At 36.5% G+C, this 27,113-nt stretch overlaps 1 protein-coding gene across 1 annotated transcript in view; it reads left to right on the top strand.

Annotated features, from left to right (window-relative positions):
- Positions 1-27,113, top strand: part of LOC145680958 (uncharacterized) — a gene marked incomplete in the record, with an annotated part of 264,706 nt that overhangs the window by 65,260 nt on the left and 172,333 nt on the right. Inside the window, 2 exon segments of the mRNA XM_081752173.1 lie at positions 1,098-3,656; positions 12,327-12,559. Coding sequence (XP_081608299.1) covers positions 1,098-3,656; positions 12,327-12,559 — 2,792 coding nt within the window.

Genomic DNA, 27,113 nt, shown 5'->3' with positions numbered 1-27,113 from the left:
CTTGCCAATATAGATTGGATAATTTAGAAAATTCACAGATATGATTTATTTCTATGAAACTTAAAATTGCTTGTTTGTTTAAGAGTTGATATGTCCAGCTCATTCCCATGTTTTTGTTTTTCGTTGCAATACTAGAATTTTGCACTACTGCTTCTGCACAGTTTTTGCGTTAGTGTTATCGTTCTCAAGATTAAAAATAAATTGAAAACAGCAGGTGAGCTTTAGATGTAATAATGAATGAAGTATAAAAAGATGATGTTTCCACAGTTCGCTGTACAAACTCATTCATTCAGTTGCCTAAGAAATCATAAAGAGTCATCGCCTAGAAACAAAAACTGTCTGTCGATCATCTTAAGCTAATTCAATCAGGATTATTGTTGCACACCTCATATATGTTTATATTATTCTCCTGTTCTCTCGACAAACTCAAAGGTCTTCTGGGGTACGGTGACTCTAGGGAAGTGTTCATTTTCGGCCGATGTACCTCTGGTACAATACAAGGTTATATGAGTTTTCTAATGGACAACACCTTGTCTGTAGATTTTCTTGGGATGTTTTTCCATTTCCTTCTATCTCGTTTGAGCAGTTCTTTCATTATTATTCACATCCAATCGTTATCTGTCCCCTTTACCCTATAGAATATAACTGGGACGTTGACCTTCAGTATTCCATTACATTTGAATAGCTTTTTTCCAAAGATTGCTAAGTTGAATCCTATATACTCCGCGCCAGTGACGACTCTAGAGGTAGGACAATCTTTTCCTCTCCGCAAACATATATTATATAAGATAGGTCAAGTAATATAAAACCATTATTTTTGGTATTCAAAAAATAGCTGCACTAGAGAAATTCTCTGACCCTGCACTACCACGTCGACAAAAAATTAATCCTAGCATGTCACTGGCTGGCGCATATTTTCTTCAGAATCGACGTGTCTTATTTGTCTACGGAAATAGTAAAATAGGGTATTAGCCTGTATTCTTCCTTTGGATATGTATAATATAATGGAAGTCAGGTAAAATATATTATTAATTTGCTAAAAGTACTCTAAATATTGTATTCTGAGTACTATTGATTACTTTTCCATATTTTTATAGGAAAAAGAGAAAAGACACGGAACTTGCATTACAAGCTCTATCGGAGAAGAGAGGTTCTCCGGCAAAGAGAAAAACAATAACTTCAAGAAGAAAATTGGTAATGACGTCATCAAGTAGCAGTTCAGTCAACTCCGAAACTAGTTGTAGTGACTCAGAAGACACAAAAACAAATAAAACAGCTAGGTTAAGTACAAGAAAGAAAAGTAATAATGATCAGGATGATAGTGATAGTGTCGTTATAAGTGATAGTGATGAACCTAAAGACGCGTCGAAAAACGTGAATAAACTTGAAACTAGACAAGAAAAGAAGACCGACGAAGAAATAGCTAGTAAGAAGACCAGCCTGCGGACGATCCGCAAGGATAAACAAGACAAGGATGTTGAAGCTGAAAGTGAAAACGAAAGTGATAGTAAAGACAAAAGGAAAAGAATAAAAGAAGAAAAGAGAGATAACGAAAACTCGAGTGCTTCTAAGAGCAAGACAGCAGACGATGATGTAACTTCTGGAAATAGCCCCGACGATAATGATATTTCTGTGTCATGGCTTAATGATTGCTGTACCGATGCCACGGAAGTTGGTCAGCTATATTTATATAATGTAACCAAGCTCAAGAAACGGTTTGCAAAAAATCCCAGTAATGTATCGCAGCATCTGGAACGATTTAAAAAGCTACTGGCCTATACTTCTCAAAATTTAGAGCATCTGGAAAATATGTTGGATTTAGGCCAGAAACATTGGGCAAATGGTAGAAGAAATAGAAGAGGACAGAATAAAGGAGGGAACAAGCCTAGTACTAACCATTCTGTGAAAAAAGAAGATGAAACAAAATTATCAACAAGGAAGAAAAAAATAGATGAGCAGTTAGTTAAAAAGGAAAGTTTATCGAATGACGAGGTAATTAATGAAGATATCTCAGGCAACAAGACCAAAAAGGAAGCGGAAGAAAGTTTACACTCAGAGGAAACTTATAAACTGAAAGGTGAAGGCAGCATAGCAGTAAATGCTGGCGTAAAGCGTAAAACTAGACGTTCTGTCGCAGATGATTGTTCAGATGTCTGGTCAGCTACAACAGTTGTTGCAACTCCAGACAAAGAGAAAATTGTTAAGACAAATAAAGTGAAACAGAGTGAAGAAGTAACGCATAACGATTCAGTTGACATATTTGAAGAGCATGATAGGAATGAAAGTCTTCTTAAACATGGTTCAGAAGAAGTATCAGCTAAAGAAGGAGAACGTAAAATCAACGAAGATGAAACAAATGACATAGAACCAGCAGAAACAATAATCAGTATCCCAGATAGCATTGGTTCGGAAAGAAATAAAATGACTAAATGTGAAAAGGATGAAATCGAGAGCAATTCTGTTAGTACTAAACAAGCTTTAGAAAGTGTAAAAGAGCCTGAGGAAGGTGTAATTAAAGATAAAGCAAGTGAAAAATCCAAAGGAAAGGAAAACTGTTTGGAAAGTCACAACAGTTTGTCTGAATACTTGAAATTTCTGACAGCTAATGAAGCAGAAATGTCTAAGAACGTTAGTGGATCTGAATTAAACAATGGCAGTGACAAATCGACATGCAATGAGGATAAGATCTCAGAAATTGAATCACATACTGAAGAGAGTCAGAGTTTGTTAAAGCCTGATTCTTGTAAGATTTCTGAAAATAGTGAAAGTTTATTAAAACAAAATCGTGTAGGAAGTGATGAAGAAACTGTAACAAAGTCGGATGGTTTTGTAGGAAGAGTATCCGTTAGTGGTGGTGTAGTGAAGGATGAGGATCATGATTCGGCAACGAAAATGACCAAACTTAAGACGTCTGATGAAGTAGCACCTGAAAATGAGGATAATGACTCTGAGGGAGATAATGAATCAGAACAAGTATTTCCTGATGAAACATTTTCTGCAGGAAGTGACAGTTCTGTAGAAGGTAAGTTGACAGAAAAATTAGAAAGTGATGTAGATGAAGAACCTAATAATTACTTAAGTAAAAAGTCAGTCGATGCCAAGAAAGCCATTTTAGAAGATTCAGATGAGGATAACCACACTGTAAGTAGCGCAAGCAAACAACCACCGAAGAAATTTATTGGCCCTAAGAGTGTAATGGAAGCTAGAAGGAGAAAAGAAGAGGAGGCACAGAAAAAAACTCAGAAGAAATTCATTGGCCCTAAGAGCGTTATGGAGGCTAGAAAAAAATTAGAAATGGAAAACCAAAACCATGCTACTAAAAGAAAAAGAGAATCTGACAGTGAAGTTAATACCAGCGATATCAGTGATCTTAGCGACAGCGATGAGGACTTAGATAAAGCAACTAAAGTGCATTGCCCTTCCAAGAAAAGGAAAGCTCTGATTGTTGAACTGTCACTCGACTACAATATAAAGGACTGCTATGTTAGGGTCGAACGACTGCACAGCACCGACATTAAAAAATACAGTGGAGAGTTGGACGAAACTTTGGATGATGAAAATGTAGATGAGGCAGAGAATGATAATGATATTGATGATAACGAAAGGAAGGAAGAGTCGACCCAACAAAATTCCAAACTTAGTCAAGAAATTAGAAGGTAAGCAGAATCTGTAAATTTTAAGTATAATTTTCATCAGTAGTTTACAAAGTATGTTAACAGTAAGAAGAATTAAATTTGAAGTAATTATAACATCTTAGTATGTTTGTTTTAAATACTTGTATTGTTGTAGTTTAAAGAATAGAGGTTGGTTTCGCTGGTCTTTCAAAATGACAGGCTTTTAGATTTGAGGTGTGTTAACTTAATGGATGTATTTTCCTTCCTACTACATCTTTCACTGTGTTGGTCTTGATTGTATATATCCCATATATTTGATTGTATATATCCCATTTATGATGCAATAGCATGTCAGTCTGTGTGTAACACTAATTCCTAATATACACTGTCAAGGTAATAAATGTCATTGCATGCCTGCCTGATACCAGTAGATGCCGCTAGCATGCATGCAGTTTGCAGATTTAAAACTATTGTGACAATTTAATTGTAATTTCATATTGCATAATTTCAATTCAATTATTTCAAAATAGGACAAGGACTGCTATATAGATTTGAGCATTAACATTTGTGTATATTTCTACAGTAATATACGTATTCTAACGATTTAATTGCAACTCAAACGGTATTGTTTCAGTTTAATTATTTCAAACGTGATAGTAATGATACTGAACATGAACGTGCTTTGCTTTTTATTATTGGGACAAATAAAGAATTTGGGGCACAGAGGGCTGCATGTTTGGGCGTAAGAACTACTATATATAACGTGATGTATATTATACATGTATATGTAGCTGTCATTTTTATCTCATTAAGAATAATGAAATTGGCCTTAAAGTGAAAATCCAAAGAAAGAAAAAGAGTTTATGCAAAATTTAAGGAGATCGAAACATAATTTTATATCTGAAAGTAGTATGTTGTACGAAATTCTTCTTCGTGAAAAGTAATATTAGCCACAGTTACCTTATATTTTAGTTTCATATGTTGGTTACCCATTCTCGGCTTTCAGGGATTGGTCATTTGTATGGGCACTCCGATTCATGAGAATGAAATACTTCACATATTAAGTCACTTTTCCTTGGTTACCATGAAAATAGTGGAGATTAGAGATATTAATCCATAAGTTTGGTAAAGAATTTATATCCAAAGGAATCTACTTTTGAATATAACTATACATACAGTACACTTTACAGAAAATTTCTATTGAAATATACATTGTTATCAAAAGATGTGTGTCTGTAAATTCTCTCTTTATTGTGTGTGTGTCTTCAGTACTGCACTTTACTTTTTATAAAGCGAAAAGAAAATGAAATCATGGGAACCATTGTAAATGAAGTTGAGAATTGACGAAACAAAAGATCTTTGAGAGCTGAGCTGAAGGCGCGAAACAAATCGAGTATTCTATATAAAATGGATCATAATCTTTATAATAACAATTAAAAAAGAAGAGGAGCAAAAGTCATGAGTATCATGAATGCACACTCATGTCCAAAATTATTGTCGCATTTCTATAAATGTGTTGCTGTAGGAATATAATTTGATAACGAATTCTCCCGGTATTTCTTATAATGTTAGTATGTGTATAATCGACAAAGATATATATGTGGCAAATTTCATGTCAAAAGAGCAGTAAATAAGAACAATAAAACGAAAATATAACTTGCTTGTCCATTTCAGCAACATTTTGTTTTGTTTTACTCATTCTAATTTTCGTATTTATAATTCTTTTCCTATGAAATTTACCACAAATATACATTTCCCGATTATACACATAGTATCAGTATTAAGAGTACCCTGCAAAATCATTATCAAATTATATTCTTACAAGAAGACAGTTATAGATATGCGACAATCGTTTTGGACATGAGTGTACATGACTGCTACAATAAGGGTTAGCAGTAGCCGCTATCTCCCGTAATATAGGCTTGTGCTTTCTCGTCTTGAGTATTTGTTCCTAATGTTTTTAAAATTTGTATCTGAATATTTATCACAACCTTTTTACTGGTAACTTCAGTTTGTGCCAGTCTCTATCTTAAACATTCTGTTTGCGCAATACTTGTCATAGATCTATTATGTGCCTTGTTGTTAATGTAACCTGTGTGCCTGAATTTTCCAGTAATTTAAAGTTTTGAACTGATGTCTCTTGATACCCACGGGAAAAGAAACTGCTATTACAATCACTGGTTCCGTACTGAAACATGCCTCGGACAATACTCCCTTTTATATATATATATATATATATATATATATATATATATATAGATATATAGATATAGATATATATATATACATACACAGTATATATTGTTGTTAACAAAGCCAGTTAGTTCCAAATCAAATAACTGCAACAGATTTTATGTGAAATTTCGATTCTAGTAGATGGAAGGGATCACCCAGAAATTCGAATCACATGCATAGGGAATATTTGGAGTAATATTTTATCAATAATTTTATAGTAAAAAAGTATTTAATTGTTCATACAACTTGGTTATGTTGGTCAGCAGTTTAATTTGTTGACAACAAACTAACATTTCTTTACCAATATTCGAAACTATTGTCCTTTCAGTAACAGCGGTATCCTTTGAATCATTTACCCTGTAAACCCGAATTTTCCAGCTTTTCAAAAACCATAACACGCTTCCAAGACTCCATTCGTTATACGATCACGCAACAATATTCTGTCCACAAAAGTTGTGAATGGATAGTTGCAATTAATTTAAAAGTAATAAGCACGACATCTGATTTTTCGAATCACTTGCACTAGTGGGTTAAACAAAGCTTTTGTACTAATATTCACCAATCACAATAACATGAACTTAAACAGCGACATAGCTAACGTAAACTCTCCATCTCGTTTCCCCCACCCTCTCTTTATCTATCTGTACAGAGTAGTCAGAAAAAAACTAATTTTTCGCATGATCAATATACCTGGGAACAGCGGCTAAAAGGACATCGGTACTTTATCAATGGACTCATGACCCGTTTAAATAATTATAAAGGAAATAAGAGGACCCTGTTTTGAAGCAAAAGTTATAGTGGGAGTTCTATTGATTCTCCAACTACCACTGAATTAACGTATGGTTATGCTCTGTGTTTAGTGACACTACTCGAAGTACCATCTTGAACTGCTGCCGCCTGACCAGATATTCAGTGTAACTGTGTATTCACAGGGATTAGAAAATGTACATGAAAAATTGAACCGTGGAATTAGAGAAGTGTTGATCTAGTTCAAGCCATTGGGTTGCTATGGTCACTTGTAACATCATTATGTGACTTTTTTGCGAAACGCTAGCACATCTTCATATTTCTCGTCCATTCATTAGACAATTGTCTGAGGGGACGACTGTGGCCGAATCCTGAAAGAAGTGAACAATTCACTGAATGACTTCATTGGTTCACGTACCCTGAATTCTACCATATGTGAACCAGTTTTTGCCCGATAGTCCTTACTTCATGTTTTCAACTTTTTCGTTGTGGATCAAAATCCGACAGAGTTTCTTGGATTGCATAATACTTTTATCACGTTTATTTCATTTTTTAAACTTCACGAACTGCGTTAGTGAAACAACGGAGCATTCTGCTTGAAGTGGAATCCAAATTATAAAAAATGTTTCTTAACTTGCGAAGTAGTTCCAAAATATTAAAATATGACACACAAATGGTTAGTTTTGAACAGTTTATATTTGAGACAAGCATCACACTGGAAATCGAACCCGGCATCACTTGCACAGAAAGTACTTTCGCATCAAGTTGGCCACGGAGGAGCACGCACAAAATACTATCTTGAGACCATTTATTGCTTACTTCTATGTAAAAGTAACAAGAAGAGAAAAAGAAAGGAGGAAATTTCAAGTAAGCGTTACGTCTCATTGCCAGTCAGTCTTATAGAAAGATGATCATCTAAAAGGATTAGTATCGTCAATTTTGGGAAGTATTTCAGTAATTCATTGTGCCAAATAAACACATGCTATTGGTAGAAAAATGTAGAGGATGCAGTTTTCCATAACTATTCCGAAATCTTAATAGAAAAATGATAGATGGGTGGAGGAATTATGGCTCAGTAGTATTGCGACTACTTCTGATTCGTATCTAGGTTACAGAATTTCTGATAAGATCACATCGTGTCCTTGTGTTTCTTGGTGTGGTTACATTTCCTTCTACTATTACCATTCCAATGATTCTTTATTAATCAGTCATTTTCTGTAGCATATAGGGCACAACCGTAACCTTTATACACCAGGCAGGGATTTGGATGAAATCATAGACTCTCATGTTGGAATCCCTGGTGACCCCCTCTCCCCCTAATTATCACGGGATAATGATTGATACCTCGTTGGAAAGCTCATAGAAGACTGATTTCAACGAGGTAACACTTGTGGAGTTCCCGCCCTATTCGTAGAAAAACAAAAATCCTAGAAAAAAAATACGAAGAAATAAAATTAGGTTGACCCTGGCAACCCTTACAGTCACTCTAAGATTACAAAAAGAAGTTAATGTTTAGGCAATACACTAATACACTTGTGACAGTAATATTAAAAAATGGTAGCCATTGCTGCAATTCAAAGCGAGATTGCTGCAATTCAGAACAAAATTCCTATAAAAACGCCCTATATATCATTGTGGATGCTGTATTTCAATTTGACATTCGCCCCGCCGCCCCCTCCCACCACCACCATAGTACCACGTTATATGCGCACCATTTTTTATCATTATTGTCCGTAGAAAAATACAGACACAAGAATTATACTTCTAGACCAATTCAGTGAAAAGATATCTTGCCTTACAAGAAACCATCCAGAAAATAAATGTAATTTATGTCAAAAACTGAGACTCCAAGAATTGACCAACTTTGCCTCCCTCCTACTCCACATATAAGCAATAAGTACTTTATCAGGGCATTGGCGTGTAGTGGACTGCTTCATTTTTCACATCCCAATTTTTATGACTGTACCCCCAAAGGGAGAGGAAATAGACCCCAAAAAATACCTGATGAAAAAAAAGAGAGAGAAAAGAAAAAAGAAAAAAAACTTCGCTCCGCCATGGTACCCTTCATATACATAAAATGCATATCGGCGGCAAACTTCATCCTTCAGAAACATAATGATAGCAAAATTATCTTCCTAGGTTAACCTTTAAACGCCTATTGACGCACATCTGCGTCATGGCTTTAAACCTTCATAGCTCAGCCCCTAATTAAGACACGAATATAATTTTGGTATCAATGTGTTTGAAAAAGGATGAAGGTTTCCAAGGACATACATTTTATGTATGTGGAGAGTGCCACGGCACAGTGGGAGAAAGGTAAAATTCGTGTTTTTTTTTTCATTGGTTTTTCGGGGGGACATCTTCCCTCTCCCTTGGGGATAGTAATTAAAATTGGTATGCGAAACAATAAAGTAGTCCACTATACGCTCATACCCCGCAAAAATAGTTGTTGGTTATGTGTGTGGAATACAGTAGGTTCAAAATTGACCAATTTTGGGTTGCCAGGGCCTCCCAAATTCTACTTTTTCATATTTTTTTACGGATTTTTATCTTTCTTTCTTCATCATCATTTACAAATACAGCGGGAATTTTACAAGTGTTATCTCGTTTGAATCTGTGATCCATAAGCTTTCCAACGATGTATGAATCACGACTCAGTGATAATTAGGGAGGTAACCAGAGCTGACAACGTGAAGGTCTTCAATCGCCCTTCGAAAATGATATACATGACGTTATATTATTAGAAATTTGATTCTGATTTTTTTCTTTATATTGTAGCAATGGCTACCGTGTTTCCATATTATTGTCAGAAGTATGTTGCCTACACATGAGCTTCATTTTGTCAGCATAAGGTGATTAAGGGTTGCCAGGGCCTCCCAAATTCTACTTCTTAAGTATTTTTCCGGATTTTTTCTATTTCTTCTTTTTCTTCTACGAATAAAGCGGGAAGTGCACAGGTGTTATCTCGTTGGAATCTGTGATCCATAAGCTTTCCAACGATGTATGAATCATGGCTCTGTGATAATTACGGGGCTCACTAGGGCCCCTAACGTGAGAGTCTACGATTTCGTTGAAATCCCTGGCCGGCGTTTAAAAGTTAATTAGGAGCTGAGCTTTTAAGGTTTAAAGCCCTGATGCAGTAGTTTCGTCCTTCGGCGTTTAAAGGATAAACATTAACAGCATATATTCCCGTAACGACGTCTTTTTTTGATTTACAGGGTCGTATCCAGAAGTAGTAGGACTGATTTTTGCCCGCGCGCGCGGAGCAGTGTAGGGATGTTATGGAGGGAAGCCTTGGGAACAGGTGTCGACCGGCGGCAGTCGCCTGCGTGCGTTAGTTGAGTGTGAACCACTGTGTTAGTGACCTACTGTTGTAACGCCTCGTCGTCAGTTGCGATGGAGCGATATTTGGAGCAGCGTTACGCCATCAAGTTTTGCGTCAAACTGGGAAAATCAGCGACCGAAACCAAGGACATGCTTACGCAGGCCTACAAGGAGGATACCATGAGCCGCACAATCACCCTGTAAAAAGAAGTTCAGAATGTCGAAATCGAAAGTGAAATCGATGTTGATTGCATTTTTTGATCGTCGTGGCATTGTCCATAAGGAGTTTGTACCTCCTGGACAGAGTGTAAATGCAAGATTTTACGTGGAAGTGCTCACACGGCTGCGAAATCGAATCACACGCGTGCGACCAGACCTGGTGGGGAAATGGAAGCTTCACCATGTCAACGCGCCGTGCCACAGCGCGTGGATTGTGATTGATCTCCTGACCAAATTCGGCGTTTCCACGTTGCCTCACCCCCCTCTAGCCCTGATGTGACACCGCCGGACTTCTTCCTGTTCCCCCGTATCAAGAGGCAGCTCAAGGGGCATCGTTTCAACTCGGTGGAAGCAGTCCAAGCGGCAAAGACGAGGGCGCTGAACGGCATCCCAGAGGACGATTTCCAGAAGGCCTTCGTGATCTGGAAGGCTCGCTACCAGAAGTGTGTGAATGCCCAAGGGGCTTATTTTGAAGAGTATGAAATCGATGTACCAAAATGTTCAATAATAATAATAATAATAATAATAATAATAATAATAATAATAATAATAATAATAATAGTCTTACTACTTCTGGATACGACCCTGTATATTCCGAAATTCATAGCGATTATTTCAATCATTCATACATCGAATTAATTATGTCTTAGTTTCTTACAACGATTTTTGTGACACTTCTGTTATTTTAACTTCTTCTGTGACATGTTCTTACGACAAGGAAGTGATGTAAATATTTCTTGATAATATAAAGTAATTGTGAAACTACATGTTTAAAAGTAAAACTCCAGTGGGAATATGTCTTGTGTATTTTAATTATTGAAGGAAATGAAAGGAATTCCTCTACCATTCAACGTATCGGGCGAAAACGCATTTATTTTGCTCTAAACGTTGAACCAGTCGAGAGACACCATGAAGAAGTAGTTAATGAAATGTAGATGACGTAAATTTTCAAAATAATCCTTCTAAGAACACTACCTTAGATGGATAGATGGGGGAGGAAATCCGGAAAATATTGCACAAGAACATTTGCAAAGCGAAAATTGAAATTTTAAGTTTTTATAAATAAGTACTTTATGCCCAACATAACTATTAAATAGTTTAGAATTAACAACCACTAACTTTTTTACGTTCCTGTGATTCCTGTTCTGGTTATTACTCTCTTATAATCATGTGTGCTAGACAGTTAATTGAAGATGATTGGCCATGCTATTTAAAACAATAATATATCAATGTTCACCTTGTACAGTGGCTTAAAACGTGAAAACGAGCTTTATTCATAGCTATCTTCTAGTTATGTGGTTAGCGTACCACGTATTCGGCGCGGAAGACCCGGATTCGATTCCCAGCAGGAACTTGAAATGTGTGGATATCTCTGAAAGGGAAACTAAACCTAAATCCAACTAACCAACCGATCCCGATCTTTATTAAGATTAAATGACAGTTTAGGCCAACATAAAAGGGAGACCCACTTACTGTTTTACGTAGTTTTATTTGTTTATTTATTTCGAAGTTTTGTGTCTCTTGTTAGTACCGAACTATATGGGACGTGAATCTACAGTTTAAGATGGAATCAAATCCACCGTAATACGTTCAATGCTCTCCCATCAGAAATTGAACTCGGAATTATTGCACTTGGGCGCGCCTTTATTAGTTGAGATATGACGAGAGTCAAAAATCCTTTTCCCTTAATTTCTCCAAAATGTTCCTCAAGTACCCACTCTTAGTCTAATTCAAATATAATCTCTAGTTGATTATTTGTCTCTTCCTTCCTTAATACTAAGCTATATACCGTTGGAAAGAAATTCAATTTCAGAATGCATTTAATCTTGTAGGAGAGAGCAGGTTTATTGCGTGTGTGCATATATAATCATCTAAGTAGAAACCACAAGGCATATAAGTAGGTTGGTTGTTGTTAATCTTAACAAAAAAGTGCTTGATTTTGTCTGTGTTAAAGTACTGTAGTTTTAAAATAAGGTTCACTTACTTTTCATTATTACATAAGATTCATATTAAAGTTTTTATTACAGTTGGCAGTTCTGCCAGTACTTACGTTAATTTTAGAATTGTGAGATGGTATTCGTAGCGTGCATGGATCATATTTGCACTATGTTGCGCAGTTAAATTTAATGTCAATGAAATATTATAAATAGTGTGTAGTAATGTGGCTTTTATTTCATTTCTTTTTAGACTTACAGATGTAAAGTCGTTAAGAAAGAGAAGAAAGAAAGCTTCTACGGATGGAGAGGAAAGTGAGAAGGATACAGAAGATGAAAGTGATGAGGATGAAGAAGATACTAAGCGAACAAGGTCTCGCAAACAGAAGACATCAGATAAAACAAAGGCGTCCAAAGAAGAAACAAAGAAAAATCAGAAAGATGAGAAAAAATTGTTGGATTTTTATGAAGATGGTGATTCTGATAGTAAGTCTTCTGATGTCTGGAAAATCTTAAGTTTCTCTGATTTGTATAAATCAGTTATTCTTACCTGTAGTGGTACTCGTTTTCCATAAGAGCTTCTCATGTTTTTTACTGCCAAGTAGAGCCCGAAATTTTACACTTACTGGTTAGAAAGACATGTGAACAGCTTATGAAGGAAAATGGGTAAATGATATTCGTGGAAAGGCAAATAAGGCAAATGTCGTCATACTGCCTATCACGTCATTAAGCAAGTTCTTTACCCTTCATTTTGAAATATTTATCAGCAAGGGAATTTTTGGTAGCTATGATTTACCATAATACTTCAATGGGATAAATGTGGAGCTAGGCCGGGCTTGAAAGTTTCAGCTGGGCAACCAAATATCAGAGAACTGAATCAAACCATGTAAGCATAGTCTTGTTTCACCAAAAAATTTCAAGCTTTAATATTTTTCGACAACATAGAGTTAAAAGTTCTGATGAAAGCTTTATTTTCGGGTTTATTTTTTGTTTTTACGAGGGCAAGTCAAGAAAGACTTGGACTGATTTTTTTCCCGGCAGTTCTGTTAACGCTGGAGCTTCATAGTTTGGCATACAAGTAGGGTGGGTTTTGCTGTGCATATATATAAAATGTTGTTAAGGAATCATTGCATGTTTGGTAACCACGACTTTTTATTGCAGGTGATGTTCTGCGCCGCCTCTAGAAGTCGCCTGTAGAAGAAATGGAGTCATTACGAGATGAACAATTTGCAGCTATACGGTTCTGCTATCGCCTGGGGAAAAGTGCAACAGAAACTCTAGGAATGTTGAGAGCAGCCTACAAAGATGACGCTCTGCCACGAAGTACCGTGTTCTGGTGGTTCAAAGAGTTTAAAGAGGGCCGAATGACAATCACGAAAGCTGGTGGACCAGGTGTATCAGGTCAGCTGTTACTGAGGTGAACATTAACACGGCAGCAGTCATTGTTAGAGAAGATCGCCGCATCAGTATCGACGATCTGGCAGCCGCACTACGCATATCTCATCTGGTCCACCAGCTTTCGTGATTGTCATTCGGCCCTCTTTAAACTCTTTGAACCACCAGAACACGGTACTTCGTGGCAGAGCGTCATCTTTGTAGGCTGCTCTCAACATTCCTAGAGTTTCTGTTGCACTTTTCCCCAGGCGATAGCAGAACCGTATAGCTGCAAATTGTTCATCTCGTAATGACTCCATTTCTTCTACAGGCGACTTCTAGAGGCGGCGCAGAACATCACCTGCAATAAAAAGTCGTGGTTACCAAACATGCAATGATTCCTTAACAACATTTTATATATATGCACAGCAAGACCCACCCTACTTGTATGCCAAACTATGAAGCTCCAGCGTTAACAGAACTGCCGGGAAAAAAATCAGTCCAAGTCTTTCTTGACTTGCCCTCGTATTTTCAAGCAACGATAGGAAAAAAGAAAGTATGATGATTATGAAAAAATCTGATATTTCAGCGGGGTTTGTGCGTTTCATCGCCCGTACGTACCGATTTTTTTAAATACCTGTCTGTCCCGATATATATATATATATATATATATATATATATATGTACCTGTCTAGACCATACCATACCGCACCAACTTCTAAATGTAAGGTTTTTATAAGATTCCCCATGAAAAGGGGTGTCGAATTTTCTTTCTACCCCCAAAAATAAGAATAGTTTACTGAAGGGAGAAAGTAAAATAAATAAATAAAAATACTGATTTTCTTAAAAACAGCTCTAACGATTGTGTTTATGTTCATACATATGTTTCATTAACAATCCTAGCTGTGGTGTGTCATTTCTCTGGGAAAAATCCAGAAATGGTAATTTTCTCTTGGGGGTAAGTTATTTCTGGACGATTTTCTCAAACACGACGTAGCCGATTTTGTTCATATTTCATAAGTAAATGATTTATTAATAATCTACAATATGTACAAGGGGTAGAGATTTACTCTTGGAGGTTGAGTTTCTTGTCAAGCATTCTGTTCATATTTCATAAATAAGTACTACATTAGTAATACATATGTTGCGTAAGTAACTTCTCATGAAAATATGCACAAGCGGTAGTTTTGTGTTGGAGGGTCATTTTTTTAGTTTCACTGTACAACACGAAATTTGTCCTTTGCTTAAAAATGTGTTTTTGCAAGCAAAACACCAAACTTGGATTAACTTCTTCGTATCACGTACAGTTTCCTAAAATAAAAACACCGTCTTTGTACGTTACATGTATTACAAGAAACAATTGTGAATTCGTTTAGAGGTTTCTCTCCAGCACTTGATAATAGTGGTATAGTATCAGGTTAGCGTTATGATGAAACGTTATGCTGACCCATGTAGTGATAAATTTATTACACAACAATCGCCGTGCTGGCAGCACTGGCGAACAGCGTTGGCATCTGTTTTGGACTATGCAACATGAAGGTTGTGCTTTGGAATTGTAAGTGTTAATACCGGTAAAGTTTTAACGTTTCATGTTGTATTGATGCTCCTGGTTCAGTGGACGATGGAACAGCAGTATGCTTGCTGAATATTGCTGGTCTATCATCAGAGAAACTCCCTTAAATAGATAAAAGAGAAAAAGACCACAATTATCATTTCTGTGGCAATTTATATTGACTTGTTCGTATAGTATGATGCCTGTCTCATGTCTGTGTAACAGATGTCATGTGACTGTACAACAAAAATAGTAGTGTGTTAAGTGAAAACGGACTTCACATATCGATTTAGCACCTCTAATTTAGTAAAAATCATCTGTTTTCAACCAACTGACAGAACATGACCTCAAATTTGTTGTACAGTAGTTTCCTCAACTATGACGCATGCGATTTTGTTGATATTTCATAATCAAATGTTAATAGCGCTAGTATATGGCATAAGTGATTTCTCATGAAAAAATGCATAACGAATGGTTTAATTTTGAGGGCGAGTTTTCTTCTTACGAAGTTTTCCGAAAACTTCTTATAATTTTAATATTGTTTCATAAACATTTTAAATAATAACTGAAGCATTACGTAATTCAGTTTTAGAAATTGTAGCGAGAAAATTTAATGCGGTGGCTTTTATCTTCTGTTTCCGAAGTAGAAGAAACAAGATTAGTAGTGAGATTCCCAATTGCGGAAAATAATTGTTCTTTTATATTAGCAAATCTTTATTATAATACATATAACATTTACTTAACGTTTAATTTCAAATCCGCGTTTAACAGGTTTGTTCCATCTTGTAATTCTTGTAAGCTTCACAGGAAAAATATTTCATATGCATACTAAGGAAGTCAGTTACTTCCCTGCTCAAGTTCGTAAGGATCAGATGAGTTCTGAGATCCCGTACGATATACAGGGTGGCTCATTTTAATCTTTCCATGAAAATTTCTCGAAAACGGTTGAACATAAATGAAATGAACATAAACTCAAATAGAAAATACCATGGGGCAAATCGCATGGTGATGTCGCAATACCGCTCAGGGCCGCTCTTCAAGGGGGCCCGGGGCTCAGCTTTAAAATTTTAAATGGAAACATGTTGCGAATGTGATACCTCGTTCGATAGATCTTCAAAAACTAAAAAGCGATGTGGCAAAAGATTTTTCATATCGGTCGCCGTATTCAAAATGGCCGCCAAAGTACGTTAACTGTATCAGATAAAAGTCCAGTAGCACTAATATGAAAACGGTTGAACATAAAGAACCAAACAAAAGCTCAAATAGGAAAGCCATGGAGGCACATCGTATGGTGTTGTCGCGGTGCTCCCAGGGCCGCCGCTTTCATGGCGGCCCAGGGCCCAACTTTAAAATTTTAAACGGAAACATGGGGCAAGTGATACCTCGTTCGATAGACCTTCAAACACTGAACAGAGTTGTAACAAAAGATTTTTCATATCGGTCGCCGTGTTCAAAATGGCCGTTAAGAAATGACGCCTGTATCAGATTAAGCGTCTAGTAGCACTAATATGAAAGCGGTTGGAGATAAATGAACAGAACAAAAAGTGCAACAGGAAAATGACGTAAAGCACGTCGAATGATGTCGTAGTGACCCCCAGGGCCCAACTTCAAAATTATCAATGGAAAAAACATAGGTCAAGTGATATCTCGTTCGTTAGATCTATAAAAACTAAAAAGTGTTGTGGCAAATAATTTTTCATATCGGTCACCGTATTCAAAATGTCCGCCAGGACATGGTGCCTGTATCAGATAAAATGTCCAGTACCACTAATATGAAAACGGTTAGAGATAAATGAACAGGATAAAACTCGTGAAACACTTAGGTGTACAAGTGACTGGCTCTGTAATGAATCAATATTGTGCAGACGACTTTTGAGCATAACCAACGTTTGTACACGTTCTCCTAAAATTGCATTGTTTAACAAATTGGTTTCGCATTTCAGTTGATTCATTTTTGCACAAATCATTGCCTGTAATCAAAATGGAAGGTACCATTTAACAAGTTTTTCAACCCCTTTTTTCCATTACAGACATCTATCTGTTATAAAAACACATTTCAGATAATTTTGTTGTGTAGATACAATTTGCAAAAACTATTCTTTCATTTGCAATTTCATCGTTCCTTCCTGTTCTGCTTCACTCACTAACGGAGGACATTGGAACGATGATTTTCTAGGAACTAATTTCCTTCTTTGCATTGTGTCACTTTTACTCAAATCATCATCTCGTCTATTGCAACATTTTCGTGCCCTGGAATGATAAATACCCTCTGTGATTTCCTATAGGAGTTTAATTCTGTTCATCCGTTATTACCTTCAACCGTTTTCATATTAGTAGTACTGGACGTTTTATCTGATACAGGCACCATGTCTTGGCGGTCATTTTGAAAACGGTGACCCATGTGAAACAATCTTTTGCCACAACGCTGTTTAGTGTATGAAGATCTATCGAACGAGGTGCCACTCGCCCCATGTTTCCATTTAAAATTTTAAAGTTGAAGAGCGGCCCTGCGGGGCACCCCGACATCACCATTCGATTTGCCCCATCGTATTTCCTATTTGAGCTTTTGTTCAGTTCATTTATGTTCAACCGTTTTCGAAATATTTCCGTGGAAAGATTAAAATGGGCCACCCTTTATATTGTCCTTGTAACTTTTTGAAAAGAAGAATCAAATTAAGAAAATTCAGAATGTTACCTTTTTCATTGCAATGTAAAGATTGGAAATTTTGAAACTGTTTTATGTTTCATATTCAGGCAGAAACTTGCTAAAACATAAGAGTACAAAGTACAAGAGAAAACTGTGCTGAGAAGTTGAACGATTATTTCAAAATATATACGTAGTACAATATATATGTGTGTGTATTTCAAAATATATACGTAGTACAATATATATGTGTGTGTATTTCAAAATATATACGTAGTACAATATATATGTGTGTGTATTTTAAAAAGCTCCCTTTGAGCCTGTCTTGTTAGTTTGTTGGTTCGAGAAATGGAATGTAAAAATTATCATACATACACAAATTGTCCGCGGTGTTCCTTGCATCTACGTGCATTTGTAATGTTACTACTGTTTAAATTTTCAGCGATATTCGTCACACTGGTAGTAATTTGTTTTGCATGATTCATAATCATGCTCGCAAGTCTCTGGAATCCGCATTTGAATTGTTAAGACATGACTGATGCGAACGGACAAAGTTATAATAATGAGGAACGCCTTGCAATATATGTGTGTGTATATGGAGGAGGGAGAGGAATGTATGAATAATAGGGATAAACAATAAGTTACATATCTTAAAAGCGTGCGTGCTTCTACATCGATACATGATAAACAAAGGATTTCTAACATAATGGAAAAAGCTGTTTGAACCACAACTCCATCTATTCTTTACAACATGTCAGGGAGAACTTGAAGATACAGAAATCTGTGTGCACAACACAACAATACACACAAATTCACTGGATAAGTAAATTAGCCTTAGTGTGTTCATATATGTTATATACATATAGATGGTTATAAAAAATTATCAAAATAGTGGAAACACGTGTAGTTTGCAACACATAAAATGTGTGAGTTGGGGTATCAGGTCAAAACAGCGCAAGGACAAAAACCGCATGCAAATACCGTGTGGACAAAAACAGCGCATGCAAATACCGCGTGGACAAAAAGAGCCTATGAACAAAACCGCGCAAGGACAACAACAACGCGTGCAACTACCGCGTGGATAAAAGCGGCGCATGAACAAAAACCGCGCAAGGACAAAAACACCGCATACAAATACCGCGTGAACAAAACAGTCCATGGACAAAAACCATAGATGAACATTTTGCACTAGCCTCGCTCGCGCTCGAGCTCACTTCTTTCAACTGGGCTCGCGCTCACTTACCTCAATTGGTGTCGCGGTTCCTACCGCTTCCCTCAACTGTTCTCGCAATCTTTCGCGCTCGCGATCACTTGTTTTTAAACTCACGAACGGGTTAAGATATGAATTAGGTTGAGAACCACTGCCACAAAATGTTTACGATTTTTATAGACATCCTTAGGAGAGATGAGTCAGAAACAATTACAGCAGAAGTCCCTTAAGTTTGACAACCCAAATGTCTTTACCGTGTTTCAGGTTGCATAATTGACAGGCACTCTTCCTAGTTCAACTAGAAAACTGCGCAAGGGCAAAAACAGCGCATTAAAATACTATGTGAACAAAAACAGCCCATGGACAAAACTCATAGATGAACATTTTGCACTAGGCTCGCTCACGCTCCAGCCCACTTCTTTCAACTGGGCTCGCACTTGCGATCACTTCCCTTGACTGTTCTCGCGGTCACTTAGGCTCGCACTCACCTGTCTCAACTGGGTTCGTAGTCACTCGGGCTTGCACTCACACGACCGGGTCAAGATGGGAATTAGGTTGAGAACCACTTTTATTTTATTTATTTATTATTTGTTTAAAGAAAGAAAATGTATGTATTGGATGTATCCAATATATTAAAGAATATACATAAAATACATAAACATACTAAATTATAAAATATAATATACAAAATATTAATGGAATAAAATAAAAGTATAAGGAAAAATTAACTGCTACTGAAATTAGCAAGTCAAATTTCCTACTTGTAAGTGCTATTACTTCTCCAAAGAAAATCGGACTTCCTAGATTCCCTTTATTAACAGAGTTTAACGTACCCGGTATTTATATGACAGGACTTTGGACTTTCAGAAGTCATGTCTATCTTCCGGTGTCGGGCAGATTAATTCAATGCACTTATTTCTATATTGTGAAATTTTCGTATTTCTTATGCAAACACTAAAGAAAAGATAAAAAAATCGCTTATAAGCAAATGCTCACATAAGCTAATGCAAATGAGCCTGATTCTCATGTTTTACTTATTTATTTATTTACTTACCGTAACATATGAGGTTTATAATTCTTACTTTTAGCTAACAATAGCTTTTTAAATGCTTTTTGATCCTTTTAACCACTGTAAAATTAACCTTTTATATGCTTTGAAATTACTTTCGTCTTTGATTCGGAGTGGGAGTTCGTTATAGATCTTCGGAGCTCTGTAATATGTTTGATATTGAGTTATAGATTTACACGTTGCTTTAATTTCTATTTTTTTGGTCACATTTCTGGTTATATACATGTTTATTATGTCCCATTTGTTACTCTCCTTTTTAACATATATTAATACCTTCTGCAAATATAATTTTGAAAGTGTTAACACTGAAAATTGGTCATAGAGTCTATCTAGTCTACTTTCAAGTCTCTATTTTAAACATATTCTTACAATATTATTTTCCTGAACAATCAAAGATTTTAAATGAGTAGGGTAAGCAGCATCCCAAATTAACATACCATATGTAAGTATACTATTTACAAGAGCATAATATACAGTACGTAATGTTTTTATGATTACAATGTTTCATAATTGAACAAATTTATATAATAATTTTCTTAATATTGTGGCAATATGTGTAATGTGAGAAGACCATTTTAGATGCTTATCAATAAATATACCTAAGTGTTTTACTTTAGTTTCACTAATAAGAGGACTACAGTTATATTTTTCAGTATTTTGACAATAGTGCAATTTTAGTGACGTTTTCCGGCCGTCCTGTTAAAGGTCGCGAAAACCAGTTATATACCTGTTTTTTCAGCATTTACCTAGGTAATACTAACATGATTATCAAGCCATTTTTCACTTTCTTCATTTCTGCTTTAGTTTTCTTGAATACATCTGTCCATGTTTTACCAGTAAATATAAAAGAGGTGTCATCAGCAAATGATTGTATATGCCCGTCCAATTTTAAATTACACAAATCATTTATATAAATTAAAAATAATATTAAGCCTAATACAGTTCCTTGTGGGACTCCTTGTTTTACATATAAATAATTTCCTTGAAAGTTACCTATTTGGACGGCCTGTTTTCTGTCTTTCAAATAACTGCTAAACCAAGATAGCGATATACTCCTTATTCCACATCTTTCTAGTTTATTTAAGAGAATTTTGTGTGATATTGTGTCGAATGCTTTAGCAGTTATTGCAGTCGAGGAAAACTGCAATTACTTTTTCAGTTTTATCAACATTTTTACAAACTATCTCTGTTAAATTGTACACTGTCTCTGATGTACTTTTACCTTTTTGAAATCCATATTGATTTGAGGAAAAGAATTTATTTTGTTCAAGAAAATTAACTAATCTTCTCTTTATACATTTCTCTAACATTTTAGCACCGTTACTGAGGATTGGTATAGGTCTATAGTTATTAGGATCAGCCTTCGAGCCTTTTATATATATAGGTTTTATTACAGCAGTCTTAAAATCATTAGGAAATAAACCTGTTTCTAAACTTAGGTTAAATATATACTGTAAAGGTTTTAATATATTTGATTTCGTATGTTTCAATACACTTGCTAATAATCCATCAATACGAGATGATGTTTCTGGTGATAATTCATTTTCCGTTCAATTTCCAATTTCTCCTAGTTTTTGCTTTATAAAAATCAGTATTGAAATCAATATAGTAGTAAATTCAGCCACTTTCGGTTTCAATAGTATTGTGGGTTGTGATGATATATAGTTTATATACTCTTGAGACGCTATATCGATTTGATTAAAAAAAAAAACTTGTTTCTATCTGTTACTATTTTTGTTCTATATCGATCAATGTTGAAACCGAAAACGGTAATTTTAAACAACTTCTTCCAATCTGAATAGAGGATTAATGGAAAAGATAGACCTATTTCTCGGAAGCTGAATCGATTGCAAAAATCTATATCTAGATAATCGTAATTCAGTATTGAAACCGGAAATAATAGTAAATATAAACAATTTCTGGTTTTGATTGAATGTTGTGGATATGTTGTCTTAAGACGCTAAATTGTTTGCAATAGATTGCTTCTCGCTATCTATTACTCTTTTCGTTCTATAGCGATGAAAGTTGAAACCAAAAACTTACGGCTTGAATGTAGGGTTAATGGAGGAGAAGGAACCTATTTTAGGGGCTCTAAATCGATCACAAGAAACGACTTCTCAGTATCCGCTACTCTTTTTTCTCTGACACCTGTCGACCGACAGACGGACAAAGCCATTCTAAAGACTTCCGACACTTATGTATAGCTTAAACTGCAAGTGCAACATTGAATATATTCTTGGGACACTGAATTGGTTCTGGAAAACCGTGTCTTTCTATATATTACCGTTTGTGTTCTGTGGTGATCAACAATAGCAGAAAGCGATAAATCTCTACTACTTCTGGATTAAATAAAAGTCAAATGGATTAGATGAATCTGTTCATGTTGCAAAACTATGCTTCTTGCTATTTCTAACCGCTTTTGCTCTGATGTCAGCTGACAGACGAACGGATGCATAGACAGAGAGATGAACATAGCCGTTCTATAAGACTTCCTATACGTATGCATAGTATACTGTAGTTTGGAAATACTAACAAATGAAATGAATTCAGTTTTACGAAAGTTATCCGTTTTCCGTTTATCGGCAGTTTTCGTTTTCCGTTTTCGAAAAACTAAAAGTTTTTCGAAAAAAAAAATCGTTAGCTTAAGTTTGACAACCCAAATGTCTTTACTGTGTTTCAGGTTGCATAATTGACAGGTACTCTTCCTAGTTAAATACATATAAGGACAAAAACAGCGCAAGGACAAAAATAGCGCATGCAAATACAGCGTGGACAAAAATCATAGATGAACATTTTGCACTAGACTCGCTTGCGCTTCGAGCATCACTTCCCCGAACTGGACTTGCGCTCGCACTTACTTCTCTTGACTGGCCTCACTCTCACTCGGACTCGCGCTCACTTATATAATTAAGGCTCGGGCTCTCGCTCAATTATTGAGCCCGAGCCCAGCTGAGCACGAGTGAGCTCGCGAACCCGAGCTCCCTTTCCCAAAGCAAACGTACAATTCTTGATATCTCAATAAATAGTTTTGCGTTTATACTTTTTTAATATTGTGTTCTCTTTATAGGTCAAGTCATCGGTTCGGTTTTGTATATACGTAGCGTATTGGTATACAACCTTTCCCTTCATCTATTCCGTCTTACAAAACGAAACTTGGTACACTCATTTTGTAACCCCTGTAGTATTTTTCAAGACACATTTGGATTGTGTGCTTTTTTCTGAGGCCACTCCAGAGGGGGCCAAATTTGATAGGAGGTATTTTCGGAGGGAATTTTTCCCAATTGCCCGTTTTCAAATACGATATGGGCGCCAATACATATTACCTCTAGAGAACTTGTTCCGTACTGAAGAGAAAGAATTATAAAGCATGACTTTCCAATGAACAGTGTTGATGCAATATCTTTTTCATTGCGAGTCTACAATTTTTTTTAATGCTAACATGATTAATGGGCTCCAGGAACTTATTCCATTGTCCATGGCACCTAACTTTTAGTGCATGAGCATATTTTTATGTTTATCGAATGGACTAGGTTTGATTCGGATGTCCGGGCGAATGTTCATGTATGTCCCTAGTGAGATTCGCATGTCATTTGAATACGGCAATGCGGATACAGGATTGTGCTTCCGTTCCGACACATTTTTTCATTAAAGGTATTTATAAACTAACTATTTACACAAAACACGCTTTCCGACACCGTTCCCGACGCACACACACACACACACACACACACACACACACGATATATCCAGAGTTCGTATCCGGTTTTACCCGGGAATATACCGAGTGCAAGCATACAGTTCCTTTCTGGGACACGCGGAATGCCGACGTTCCTTGAGGAGTCCTCCGGCCCAGAAAGATTCACAACCACTCTTCCATTCATTCAGCTACACTATTGTAAACATCACTTCTATTTCGGTGTTTCTCCGTTTTGTTTACAATTTTAATCATTTGTCCTAGTATATTGTCCTCTTATTACCTCTGATTAGTTATTCGATATTTTGCTTAATATCTTATAGTCTTCATTAGCTATAATATCGTTTATTTTTCCTTTTTATTTAATCTCTTCCCTCTAGCCGTTCTTCCAGTAATGGACACCATAATACGCGATGTTCTGGTGTGCCTATTTCTTCGCATTTACATCTTGGATGGTCTGTTTGTCCCGTTTTGCGTAACGCGTGTCTAATAAGTAACACTTCCCAAATGTAACACTCCGATTTTGATAAAATTTGTCAGGTAGATACTACACATTTAATAAATGAGTACGTGTGTTTTTTATTTTCTGCGGAAAAACGATTTTAGGGGACAAAAGCCCCACCAAATGTTTTGGAAGTTGACGTCCGAAAGGCGAAAACAAGTGGATCGAAGTGAACGAAATTGTGCACAGATGTGTAAACGTAAATTGAGGGAATACGTTTTTCGTATTTTCCTGGATAAAACGATTGAGTGGTTCACGGACCCCTCCAAACCTTTGATCACGATATATCAAAAGTGCTAGTAACAGTATGTCAGAATTGCCTAAAAGACATGAAAAATTGGGACAAAACTTTGTGTAGGGACAATAAGCAAAAGATAAACGAATACGAATTTTTTATTTCCTGCGGAAAAACGGTTTTAGGGACAAAAGCCGCACCCAAAATTTTGAAATTTGACGTCCTAAAGGCAAGAAGTGGACCGATGTGAATGAAATTGTGTACAGATATTGTAGAAGTAACATGAGGGAATGTGTTTCGTATTTTCTGAAAGGAAAAAAAAAAGACCGATGGACCGAGGAGTTGGGTGGCAGAAGGATTGTACCGAACCGAACGAAATTGTGCGTAAAAATTGTATATGTAAAATAAGGCCTTTCGTGTTTCACAAGTGTCTCCATCCGATTTCTTTAAATTTGGCAGATCAACAGTAAGCACAAAGAGTATAGCGTATTTTATAGTATTGCAGGAGGCGCCTTTAACCCTTACAATGTTTTTCCGCATAAACAAAAACACGTGTCGATTTATTTCCTCCTTGCTGTTGATGTGTCGAATTTGAATCAAATCGGATAGGGACACTTGAGAAAGACAAAAGGCCTTATTTTACATATATATCTACACACAATTTCATTTGCTTCGGTCCACTCCTACCTGCAACATTACGGTAATATTAACTTTTTTCGAAGGGGGCTTTGGCCCCAACAGTGTTTTTTTTTTTCAAATTGTCCCTACACGAAGTTTCGTTCCAATTCTCCATATCCTTTCGAAACTTCTGACGTATACCTATTTGCACTTTCGATATTTTGTAATCAACGGTTTAGAAGGTCTGTGGCTCACCCAACCCCTCCTTTATTATTATTGTTATTATTATTATTATTATTATTATTATTATTATTATTATTATTATTACTATTATTATTATTATTAGGAAAATACGAAAAATATAGTCCCTCATATTACGTCTACAATACCTGTATACAGTTTCATTCACTTTGATTAACTTCTTGCCTTTCGGTCGTCAACTTTCAAAATTTTGGGTTGGGTTTTTGACCCCTAAAACCGTTTTTCCTCAGAAAATAAAAGACTTATTCATTTATTTTTTGCGTATTGTCCCCACACAAAGTTTCGTTGCAATTCTTCATGTCCTTTTGGAACTTTTGATATATTGTTATTATCACTATTCATATTTCATGATCAAAGGTTTGGAGGAGTCCGTGCCCTACTCAACCGTTTCTTTCAGAAAAATACGAAACACATTCCCTCATTTTTCGTCTACAATATCTGGACAATTTTATTCACTTTGGTCCGCTTCATATTGCTTTTCAATCGTCAACTTTCAAAATTTTGTGTGGGGGCTTTTGCACCCTAAAACCGTCTTTTCTCAGAAAAAAAGTATTTGTTTATTTTTGCTTATTCCGTATTTGTTTATTTGCAAAGTTTCGTTGCAATTCATGTTCTTTATACATCTGACATACTGTTATTAGCACTTGATATTTCGTGATCCAAGGTTTTGAGGGGCCCGTGCCCCATCTAACCATATTCTCTAGGAAAATACAAAACACGTATTCCCTCATTTTACGTTTACAATATCTGTGCACAATTTCGTTCACTTCGGTCCACTTCTTTTTGCCTTTCAAACACCAACTTTCAAAATTTTTTGTGAGAGCTTTTGTCCCATAAAACCGTTTTTCCGCGAGAAACACGTATTCCTTTGTTTTATTTGTAGTATCTACCTGCCAAATATTGTCAAAATCGGAAGTGTTACGATTGGAAAGTGTTACTTCTTAATATAGTCCTGACTGGCAGGAATCAACAGTAAGATAAAGTCTATAGTAAAGCCTGAAATACTTCAAGTCAGCGCGATCCAGCCAAGAGTCGGGTTCAGCGCAAGAACTAGTGTACTTTGCCAGAGTAGTCTCACAATTATTGTCTTAATGTTTGTTTTGGGAAAGGATGTGCATTGCGGGCCATGCATGCGCTGCTTTTGTCATAGGTGTCCAAACTAGCGAGTTCGAGGCTTGTGAGCTCGGCACTCGCGCTCAGCCGTGCTCCGGCTGAATAATTGAGCATGAGTCTGAGCGAGCGCGAGCCCAGTTGTGAGAAGTGATCGCGAGCCTCAGTAAGCGCGAGATCAGTTGAAAGAAGTGAGGGCGAGTCCGAATGAGCGCCACCCCATTTAGGATTAGTGAGAGCGAGCCCATTCGAGAGAATTGAGTGCGATCCCAGTTTCTGGAAATGATCGGGAGCCCGAGTGACTGCAAGCTAAGCTGAGAGAAGTGATCCTGAGTGCGAGCCTAGTTGAGGAACGTTAGCGTGAGCTTAAGTGAGTGCAAGCTCGTGTGAATTCAAGCCCGAGTGAGTACGAGCCCGGTCGAGAGAAGTGAGCGCGATCCCCATTAAGGTAAGTGATCGCGAGCCCAGTTGAAAGGAGTGAACTCGAGCGCGACCGATCTATGGTCCATGGCAAAACGTCCATGGGCTGTTCTCGTTCACGCAGTATTTGCATGCGTTGTTTCTGTCCTTGCGTGGGTTTTCTTCATGCGCTGTTTGCCGCGCGGTTTTTGTCCATACGCTGTTTTTGTCCTTATATCTATTTAACTAGGAAGAATGCCTGTCAAGTATGCAATATGAAACAGTAAAAATATTTGGGTTGTCAAACTTGAGGGACTTCTTCTGTAATTGTTCCTGGCTCATCTTTCCTAAAGATATTTATAAAAATTTTAA

The sequence above is a fragment of the Thermobia domestica genome, chromosome 3, assembly GCF_964235325.1.
Source record: "Thermobia domestica chromosome 3, izTheDome1.hap1.1, whole genome shotgun sequence".
Lineage (NCBI taxonomy): Eukaryota > Metazoa > Arthropoda > Insecta > Zygentoma > Lepismatidae > Thermobia > Thermobia domestica.
Note: the sequence above shows the minus strand (reverse complement) of the source record. Positions and strands in the feature narration are given on the sequence as shown.